This window comes from Brachyhypopomus gauderio, chromosome 6, assembly GCF_052324685.1.
Source record: "Brachyhypopomus gauderio isolate BG-103 chromosome 6, BGAUD_0.2, whole genome shotgun sequence".
Classification (NCBI taxonomy): domain Eukaryota; kingdom Metazoa; phylum Chordata; class Actinopteri; order Gymnotiformes; family Hypopomidae; genus Brachyhypopomus; species Brachyhypopomus gauderio.
In genome coordinates this window covers 7,578,618-7,589,065 of record NC_135216.1, presented here as the reverse complement: position 1 = coordinate 7,589,065, position 10,448 = coordinate 7,578,618, and the positions used below count along the sequence as shown (strand labels likewise).

The 10,448-nt window shown below is 45.6% G+C and overlaps 1 protein-coding gene across 1 annotated transcript in view; it reads left to right on the top strand.

The window, feature by feature from the left end:
• LOC143516673 (dynein axonemal heavy chain 5-like) overlaps positions 1 to 10,134 on the top strand; it is a 97,820-nt gene extending 87,686 nt beyond the window's left edge. The window contains exons 67-75 of the mRNA XM_077008422.1: positions 74 to 319; positions 1,856 to 2,075; positions 2,829 to 3,034; positions 3,388 to 3,591; positions 4,832 to 5,047; positions 5,680 to 5,892; positions 8,566 to 8,718; positions 9,205 to 9,436; positions 9,888 to 10,134. Of these exons, the coding sequence (XP_076864537.1) occupies positions 74 to 319; positions 1,856 to 2,075; positions 2,829 to 3,034; positions 3,388 to 3,591; positions 4,832 to 5,047; positions 5,680 to 5,892; positions 8,566 to 8,718; positions 9,205 to 9,436; positions 9,888 to 10,039 (1,842 nt within the window). The 3' untranslated portion in view covers positions 10,040 to 10,134. The remainder of the gene's footprint in view (positions 1 to 73; positions 320 to 1,855; positions 2,076 to 2,828; positions 3,035 to 3,387; positions 3,592 to 4,831; positions 5,048 to 5,679; positions 5,893 to 8,565; positions 8,719 to 9,204; positions 9,437 to 9,887) is intronic.
• Positions 10,135 to 10,448: the final 314 nt, after the last annotated feature.

Sequence of the window (10,448 nt, the reverse complement as noted above, 5' to 3'; positions counted from 1 at the left end):
TGTAGAATTATTTTTTGTTTTGTTTAAGACCTAGTTAATCACAAAATGTTAAATATTTTTCATTCAAATCAAGGCGCGTAAATACATCATGGACTCCATGGGAGAGAAGTACGCGGAGGGTGTGATTTTGGACCTTGAAAAGACGTGGGAGGAGTCAGACCCGCGCACCCCCCTCATCTGCTTCCTGTCCATGGGCTCGGACCCCACCGACTCCATCATCACCCTGGGCAAGAGGCAGAAGATCGAGACACGCTACGTCTCCATGGGGCAAGGCCAAGAAGTGCACGCCCGCAAACTCCTACAGCACTCCATGGCTAACGTAAGAGCGTCTGTGGGCATGAGGGACACATGCATACACGTGCACGGGTTTGTATGGGTGCTTGAAATCCTGGAAAATGTTTTCCAGGCCTGGAAAGTGCTGGAATTTAGGAGAAAGTTTTTGAAAATGCCTGAAATTCTGCATTTACTTTACAATAAATAACTATCTGACTAAATAAGTTTGTTTAAAGAAAAAATTGCAGAGCGTAAAATTAAAAAGTCTTAGCTCGCGCCTCCACATATGTGTGACAACAAATTCCGGTTCTTTCTCGTAATCCAAGAGCAGTTGGCTCACGAGGAACCGGCTCTTTTTGCGCCCAGATGCAACAGTTTTACCACTTCTGATTTTTTTATATGGCCAAATTAAAATTGTATTATGCTGTAGCATTATAAAGAAAGGAAAAGCGAGTGAAATAAAGAAAAGCGGCTCTTTGAAGGAGAGCCGACTCCCAACTGATGGCCCGGCGGCCCACTAACCCATCAGCCCACGAGGGAAACCCTCGGTAGTAATGTATGCCAGTCCGACCCCTGGTGGGGCTGCTGGCTGCCAGTCAGTTTTCGCTTTTTCCTTGTCCCCTCGCAGTCAGCGAAAACCACACCGATATGCCAGGAGTTTACCATTTTAACGAGTGTTGACTGGAAAACAAAGTATTTTTGTTCTCAGTAGCATAGTTGCTGTGCAGTGTGGAGAACAGGTTTGATTATCGCTGAAACGCAGTTTTGAGATATCACTGTATCATTCTTTACCACAGCTAAAAGGTGCTGGAAAAACTTGAAAATGGGCCTTGAAAGTGCTTGAATTTGACCTTGTAAAAGGTGTTTGAACCCTGTACCTAACACTGTGTACTTCAGTGTTAATCATGAGGGTGGAGTCGAATTAAAATGGCACTCAGAACCTCACACCACCACTAGAGTTACTGGAGTAATTATACTGGGCAAATTTATTTATGTTGTGTTATACACACTAAATTAGGTGGACCATGCAGTGCTTTTTATGCTGAACTTAAATGTGTTTGGTTTTTATTAAGTGACTCATTAATTATGTATTTCTTATTTTGCATATTCATGAATAAGAATGTTATTATGCCTAAAATATGCACAAGCCAGCGTTATTAGCTGTGGAAATGCAGTGGCCCAATCAGAAAAAAAAACTTAAAACCCATGTGAGAGCTTTGGACTTGTGTGGTGTGTATTTTAAAGAGCCCAATTACCCAGAGGAGTGCACCAGTGATTTGGCACTGAAGGCGAATTGCATTTTGCTTTGTGGATGTTGTTTTGCCATTTTGATCAGGCAGGTCCTGGTTGCTTTAATGCTTTAAATGAATGCATGCAGCACACAGCAGCTGTGGCGGGGAGAGCTGATTACGTCTGCGGCGAGGACGCAGGTTTACCCACGGTGCCTGTGACAGGGGCCAGGGCCAGTTGTGGCTTTTGGTTTACAGCACCGTTTTATAATGCCAGTGGGCAGTGCTATATTGTCAGTGTTTCTTTATGTTGTATTCTTCTCTCTCTCCCTCACACACACACACACACACAGGGTGGCTGGGCTCTGCTCCAGAACTGTCACCTGGGGCTGGACTTCCTGGACGAGCTGATGGACACGCTGATGGAGACGGACGGCGTCCACGAGAGCTTCCGTCTGTGGATGACCACCGAGGAGCACCGGCACTTCCCCATCACGCTGCTGCAGATGGCTATCAAGTTCACCAATGAGCCACCACAAGGCTTGAAGGCGGGCCTCAAGAGGACCTATAGTGGTGAGGGAAATGTCCCCAGACCCACCCCTCTGCTGTCTGCACAGATCTCATTGGCAGGCTCCCCTAGAAACCACTCAGAGGGAAGAGTTGAGTCTGCTGAGTTGAATGATGTGCAGTTCGGGCAAAGTTTTGTCTGGTTTAAGCTGAGAATATCATTACTCATTTGGTGTTACAGTTGGTGGCGTTCGGGGACAGTGAGAGCTGAGGGTATTTAATGCACTGCTAAGAAGCTCAAAGGGACTGTCAGGGGCTCGCTCTCTCTCTACCCTGTGTCTTAACCACTCTCTCTCTACCCTGTGCCTTAACCACTCTCTCTCTCTACCCTGTGTCTTAACCACTCTCTCTCTACCCTGTGCCTTAACCACTCTCTCTCTCTACCCTGTGCCTTAACCACTCTCTCTCTCTACCCTGTGTCTTAACCACTCTCTCTCTCTCTCTCTCTTTCTCTCTCTCTCTCTCTACCCTGTGTCTTAACCACTCTCTCTCTCTCTCTTTCTCTCTCTCTCTCTCTACCCTGTGTCTCTACCCCTGTTTCTCTCTCTCTACTCTCTTGTCCACTCTCTCTCTCTCTCTCTCTCTCTCTGCCTCTAGGTTTAGGGTTCCTCTCTCCCAGTGCCTGTCTTTCTGTTTCCTCCCTCTCCCACCTAAACACCTTCTTTCCTCAGACGACATTTCTGGCATCCCCTTCCATAGCACAGGTGACGCCCTCTCCCTCCGTCTCTCTCTCTCTCTCTCTCTCTCTCTCTCCTGCAGCCGTAAGCCAGGACCTGCTGGACATGAGCAACATGATCCAGTGGAGGCCGATGCTGTACGCCGTGGCCTTTCTCCACTCCACCGTGCAGGAGAGGCGCAGGTTCGGCCCCCTGGGCTGGAATATCCCCTACGAGTTCAACCAGGCCGACTTCAACACCGCCATCAAGTTTGTGCTGAACCACCTGGACGACATGGACATCAAACGAGTAAGCAGGACGTTACGCCATCGCCGTGGGAATACGCTCGATCGCGTGCTGTTGGCTGTAATGGATTAAGCGTGGCAGCAGTGTGACCAGTTGCATTAGTCCCGTTGTGTTCATGTCCCGTGTTGCATTGAGGGTCCCGCACCGACCCCACAATGCTTGGTCCTGATATATCGGCAGGACATCTCTTAGGTTTTAGAACACTGATAAAACAGAAAATGGACATGTTTGTAATGTTATAGAAAAACGGAAAAACCAAAGTTGCAGATGAACCAGTATGAAAATGCTGGAGAACATTACCATGTGTGGCTGACTGTCCTGTCCTGTCCTGTCATTCTAACGTTTCACACCTCAAGGGCGTGTCCTGGAGCACCGTGCGCTACATGATTGGCGAGATCCAGTACGGCGGCCGCGTGACAGACGACTACGACAAGCGCCTGCTCAACACCTTTGCCAATGTGTGGTTCAGCGAGGGCATGTTCGCACCTGACTTCCAGTTCTACAAGGGCTACACCATCCCCAGGTGTAGCAGCGTGGAGCAGTACCTACAACATATACAGGTGGGTGGTTCTGACCTTTGCCCTCAGGTTAGAGGAGTACATTCCCAAACTGAGAAAAATTAGGGAATGGATAGTGCAAGGGAGGCGGGGTCATGATAAATGAGGGGGTGGGGCTAATGTAAATAAGTAAGCGGGGTCGTGCTAAATGAGGAGTCAGGTGTTGGGTTAAATATGGAGACACAGTCATGCTAAATGGTAACACCTAGTATGCAGTAGAAGATTAAGCAGTAGAAGGTTGTTTTTATTTGGTAAGTAGCTAAGTTCAAGCAACATTTACGTCATAATTATATGGCTGCATATTGCGATAAACAAACATGCTTCAGTGTGACATGCTGCAGTCTCAAAATCCCACCCTTACCACAAGGCCCTTTAAAGCGCCGGCATGTTGTCACATAGCATATAGGGCAGGTCGCTGAGCGTACACCTGTGGATACAGTTGAGTCGCTGAGCCCTGAAACATGTGGGGGGGTGGGGATCCATCTGAAGGGGGGGGGCTTTGAAATTCACTTTGATCTCATTGTGATGGGTGTCTCCAGCGCCGGCGTGGAGCAGGCTGACACTCAGACGGGGCCCATTTCTGCAGCAGTGCTGGTCCATCATTTAATCTGTCACGCTCGCTGGGCTTATCACCACGAGCGAGAGAACCATGTAACACACACACAAGTAAGCCGTGATGAAAAAACATTGCTTAAAGAAGAACCAGGCTGGTAGCACACTGTGCTGTTCTGTTTGTTTGGTCCTCGTGAACAACGGGGGAGGGTGTCAGGTCGGGGGAGGGTGTCAGGTGAAGGGAACACCCAACAGGACAGCTGCTGCAGCTCTATGCTCCCGCTTGACCTCCGGGAATTGTGGGATGTGACGTGGGAGACGAGATTTCCACTTCAGCAAATGTGCTGCGCATTTTTATTTTTTTTTTACACCGCTCATACACTTTGAGGTGTTTGCCTCGCACGCCTGGAAATGATCAGGAGAAAGCATTTATGCATCAGGGATTCAGATTTCATCTCAGCAAGGTTTTGCTTTAATTTTAAAATGACGGTCCTCAAAAATCAATGTGGTGTGCTTGCTATCGATCCATAATCCAAATTGAGAATATTCCTTAGGCTACCTGTATTCATTTAGCTCAGACACACTCTTCCAACCATAAGCCATTAAAATGGAAATATTCCCTACCGGGATCGATAAAGTTAATTGCAGGGGACTGAATTTGTGTGAGGTTCTGTCTCCTGTCTTCCCACAGACACTGCCGGCCTACGACACCCCGGAGGTGTTCGGCCTCCACCCGAACGCTGACATCACCTACCAGAGCAAGATATCGAAGGACGTCTTGGACACCATCCTCGGGATCCAGCCCAAGGACAGTTCGGGCGGCGCTGGGGAGACCCGGGAGGCCATTGTGGCCCGACTCGCAGATGATATGCTGGAGAAGTTGCCCCCGGACTATGTGCCCTTTGAGGTAAGCCCTCCAACACCCCCGGCTGCTCAGGGTACAGCGTCCACCTACTGAGACACGCCGCCTCCCTCTGTTTGTGCAGCAGCACGGAGTGTTTGAGTGGTTTTGCGTGCGGCTAACAGCACACACCAGCAGGAGATAATTGGCGGTGGTCGTCTTGTTTCTGCTCACCAATTAGCATGATTGTGGAGGAGAGCAGTCGCTGGGGCCAACAGCCTCCTCCCTTTCCTCGTTACCATGGTTGTGCTGATGCAGCATTGCAGACATCCCCAAACCTCCCAAATAAAAAATCTAATTCATGCAATTTGCAGCTTTCAAATGTAATGGCTCCATCCAGGCAGTGTGTGTGTACACTTTTAAATTAGAATATGAACTGATTTATTCTGATATGTGTATCGTATTTAAGTGTATTGTGAATAAGTGAGTTTACCTTAATTTAATTAAATCCAAATTTAATGACTTCCTAGAGCTTCCTGTTTCCTGAAATGCTGACAAGAATAGCAAGAACTCCCAGTTTACATGCAATAATGTGTGTGTGTGGGTGTGTGTGTGTGTGTGTGTGTGTGTGTGTGTGTGTGTGTGTGTGTGTGTGTGTGTGTGTGTGTGTGTGTGTGTGTGTGTGTGTGTGTGTGTAGGTGAGGGAGAGGCTGTTAAAGATGGGTGTCCTGCAGCCCATGAACATCTTCCTGAAGCAGGAGCAGGAACGTATGCAGCGTGTGCTCTCCCTGGTCAGGAGCACCCTCACCGACCTGAAGCTGGCCATCGACGGGACCGTCGTCATGAGCGAGGCCCTGCGCGATGCCCTCGACTGCATGTACGACGCCCGCATCCCCGCACGCTGGGAAAAGGTAAGAGGTCGTCACGCGACACATTCCTGCTCGTCCCCCAGTTCCCCGTTTTTAGATACGAATGTTAATGTATCGACTACGAGAGTGTGATTTCACAACCTCTCTACACTGTAAAAAGTAAAACACTGCTGTCATTAATTCATTCATTTAAAGTGTTTTTTCTCACTCTAGTAGTTAAAACATATTAGATTATTTTCTTGAATGTAAGTAATTAATTTATACCTACAGTTTGAACTTACAATTTTACATTGATACAATATAGAAAGTCAGCTGGACAAGTTGAGCCAATGACAAATATTTTGTGTGATCGATATAATACCCCCAAGGGCTAACTTCAGAGATAATTTCAGGGCTAATTTTAGGGCTAGGTTTAGGGATAATCTTGAACTCAAGTCCACCATTCTCCAGATGATGTGGGCGGAGGAAACAGGCTCAAAGCGTTCAGCACCAGAGTGCACAGGGACAGAGGTGGGCAGTAACGAAGTACATTTACTTAAGTACTGTACTTAAGTACAGTTCTTGAGTATTTGTACTTTACTTAAGTTGATTTTTTTTTAAATACTTATGACTTTCACTTCACTACAGTTGAATAACAAATACAGTACTTATCACTCCACTACATTTCTGTCCAGCTCTCGTTACTCGTTACTTCCACAAAACAACTCTCCTCCCCTCCCCCGATAGTATTTTCACAGGTGACAGCCTATCAGCAATCAAGGATGTGTCTGTGAGGTGTAAAATCAAGTTCGGTGTCGCTAGTCGTTCTTTTCCTAAATAACAGCAACATGAGCGGAGACGGCGGTGATGGAGCATGCCAGGGTTGCCAACTTTTCAATATCGCTTGGAGGGAGATTTGAACCTGGACTTGGTGGCGAGTGTAAATTGTTGATCGGGGGGTGGCGAACGTTACCGGGGCGGTGAAAATGGACACAAATTAAGTAGCCTATTATATCGCGATCGCCGGTGGTTGATAGATATAGATCAGAGGTAAATAAACTAGATTTTTTTTCGGCGTGAGATATCGGAACTGTGGCGTGAGAGCGTGTGAGAACGGTCAAATGCGTGTGTCTCACGCTCAATGCGTGAGAGCTGGCAACCCTGGCATGCTCTTTTGCACCCATGGCCGTATCTCGACAAAATGTTCCAGTTTTCTGAACGGATGAATCATTCCTATCGTTTTAAATGCATGCTTTGTTTGCCAAAAACAAACTATATCACTGCATACAAAAATTCACCGTCCCACCTGAGGAAGTATATTACGGTATGCAGCCTAAATGTTTTGTTAAGTGACTATGTAGTCAGAGGAGCTTTGCAGTAAGGCTAGTGAAATGACTGCCTGCTCACTCCACTGCTAGGTCTGCTAGGATCACTATAAATAATGTTAACATTATATTGGCAAGTAATTCAAACTACGGAAACATCAATAAGGGAAACCGTGTGGGTTAATTGAATCTTGTCAAATAATGTTTCTATTCTAATTTCAGTGTAGAATTAATGTCAATAATTCTAATGTGGCTGTGATTTCTAGTTTGAAAAGAGTTTGTTAGCATGTTGGGTGGCATGGAGTTGGCGGGCTTTAGCCATACTGCAAAAGGTTGTAGCAAGGTTAGACTACCAAGATGCCACACTGCTAATTTTACTTTGTCTTTGTTAATATTGACTGTAGCATAATGTTGTATTGGATGACTGAATACCTAACTAGCAAAGAGAGAAAACCATCATTTTATTATTGACTTTTAATATGGTAACATAATTTGCTTAAACAGGTTAGGCTAGGCTAATCAGTGAATTGTGGTTTTAGAAAATGTTTTTGTTCCTTAAACTAAAGTGTAGGTTAAACTTTTCTGCTACCACTACCTGAATGATGTACATCATTGGAATATGCCTTATGGATTATTATCAAAGACTGTATGATTATTATGACCAAAGAGGATTTGGTAGGATGTATAATACTTTTAAACTATAACTTTTTTACAAATGTGACGGAAGGTGTACTTTAATACTTAAGTATTTTTAAAAGCAAGTACTTCAGTACTTTCACTTAAGTAAGATTTTGAACATGCAACTTTCACTTGTATCGGAGTAGCATTTGACCAGAGGTATCTGTACTTTGACTCAAGTAATGAAATTGAGTACTTCGTCCGCCTCTGCACAGGGATCACCACGGCAACTAGAGCACTTTCTTTAATGTGTCGGTAACTACTTTGTAGTTTAGCTGTGAAATGGAGTTAATGAAGATAATGGAGTTAATGAAGATAATGGAGTTAATGAAGATGGCCAGTGTGTCTAGATGGCCATTCTAAAGCACTTGGCTGTTTGTTTGAGGTCTTCAGTTCTTTTGAGGTCTTCTTAAAGTCGCATTAGCGTTCACACACTGATTGAAATCTGGTGTCAGCAGTGCAGTTCTGGAGCTGTTTCTCCAAATCGTGCGGAGTTATAAAAAAAGTTTATTCTGCTACAGCGCGCTCGATGTCTCTTTTTGAACGGGACATGTTCTGCTAAATTGAACAGATTGTCTCCGGAATGACAAGTGTTTGTGTGTGTGTGTGAGTGCGTGCGTGCATGTCTGTGTGTTGTTTCAACTTTGTTTCTTTGTGTCTGTCTCTTCAATGTCTATTTTTGCGTCCTTTATTGCTGATCTGCTTGAATAACTTGTGTGTGTGTGTGTTGTAGGCCTTGTGGGCCTCCAGTACTTTGGGCTTCTGGTTCACTGAACTCTTGGAGCGGAACCGGCAGTTCCAGTCATGGATCTTCGAGGGACGACCTAATTGTTTCTGGATGACAGGGTTCTTCAACCCACAAGGCTTTCTGACGGCCATGAAACAGGTGCCCTTCCCACCACACACACACACACACACACAAACACACACTCAAGCTCCACCCCCCCACCCCCCATCACATCTTGCCACCTACTCTGAGTCTTGCAGTTGCAGGGCTGCTTGTAATCAGGGAAGATGTGCTTGAGAAGAGAAGTGAGACCTCAGTCATCTGTGTTATGGGGTTCATCAAGCACCATAAAGTGTAATTAATAAATTATAATGTCTTAATATGTAGTTAGTTATCAGTGGGTTAACAAGAATGTTGCAGTAATTATGCTGAAATACCTGATGTAATGTCATAGAGAAGATGACAGTAATGGGTTTCCTTCTCATTTATTCAAAACTAATTGTTGCTCCAAATGTTGTTGCAGTTATTTTGATTCCTACATTGTTCTACGCCAATTTTCCACCATGACCCCCCCTCGTGTCCCGTCATGTCTTGTGACGGTGAGGTAACAACACATCTCATGGGGTTCGTTTCTCCACGGTGCAGGAGATAACTGGAACCACCAAGGGCTGCGCCCTGGACCGCATGGTCCTGTGCAGTGAGGTAACAAGGTGGATGAAGGACGACCTGTCCCAGCCACCCCAGGAGGGCGTGTACGTGTACGGCCTGCACCTGGAGGGTGCCGGCTGGGACCGCAGATACTGCCGTCTGCTGGACTCCAAGCCCAAGGTCCTGTTCGAGCCCATGCCCGTGCTGAGACTGTACGCCGAAAACAACGGTGAGCTTCACAGACAGGAGGTTCCAGTTCTCAAAAACTTAAACGAACTGCAATGGACGCGTTCATGCTTAGCAGAATGATAGATACAGTAAGAAGCATGCAAATGTGCATGCTAATTGTCTTGGGGGTGGAGTTTACAGGTGGGCAGAGGGCGGAGATGACAACGCCGGTCACTCCCACCACTGTTGCCACCACACTCCCTCAGAAAAAGTTTAACGTATAACAGATATGTGCAGAGAATTTAAAAAATAACTTTTTTTTTTACTTCTGGGGATTTTCAGTGATTTGTGGTGTTTATCTCTTGAAAAGCATTGCTTTTTCATGATTGATGATTTTTTGTAAATATATCTTTGTTTTTTTTAATAGAACCTTTATTCACTTGTTCATTTTATTCAGTTTTATAATTTTTTTCCCGTTTTATTCAGACTGTGCTTCCTGTGGTGTCTTCCAGGTATGAGGGACTCGCGTCTATACTCCTGCCCTATTTATAAAAAACCGGTCCGGACAAACCTGAACTGGATCGCGGCCGTAGACCTGAGGACGACTCAGCCCCCTGAGTACTGGACACTGAGGGGCGTCGCTCTCCTGTGTGATATAAAATGACCTATGTGTACTGGATCCACACACACACACACACACACACACACACACACACAACGTGTGGAGTGTTCGAATAGATAATTGATGATATTATTTTAATAAATCTACATCTTCAAGCCAAAGTCATCCTTTTCCTATATCAATCCTACCTTATTTCATGTTGTTACAAGATGGGCCTCTTTATTAAGGGAAGACAGTAGCATTACAGAAGCTTAGGAATAATGAAATGTAGGAGTTAGAATGTTCAGTCTGTCTGTGCAGTCACTCTATTCGTCACCCACACAGTCTCTTTCTCTCTCTCTCTCTCTCTCTCTCTCTCTATCTATCTCTCTCTCTTTTGCATCTCAGCCTCGCTTTCCCTCTTTTGTCTTATTGAAATAGTAAACTGACACACTTTTTCACATGGACTGTT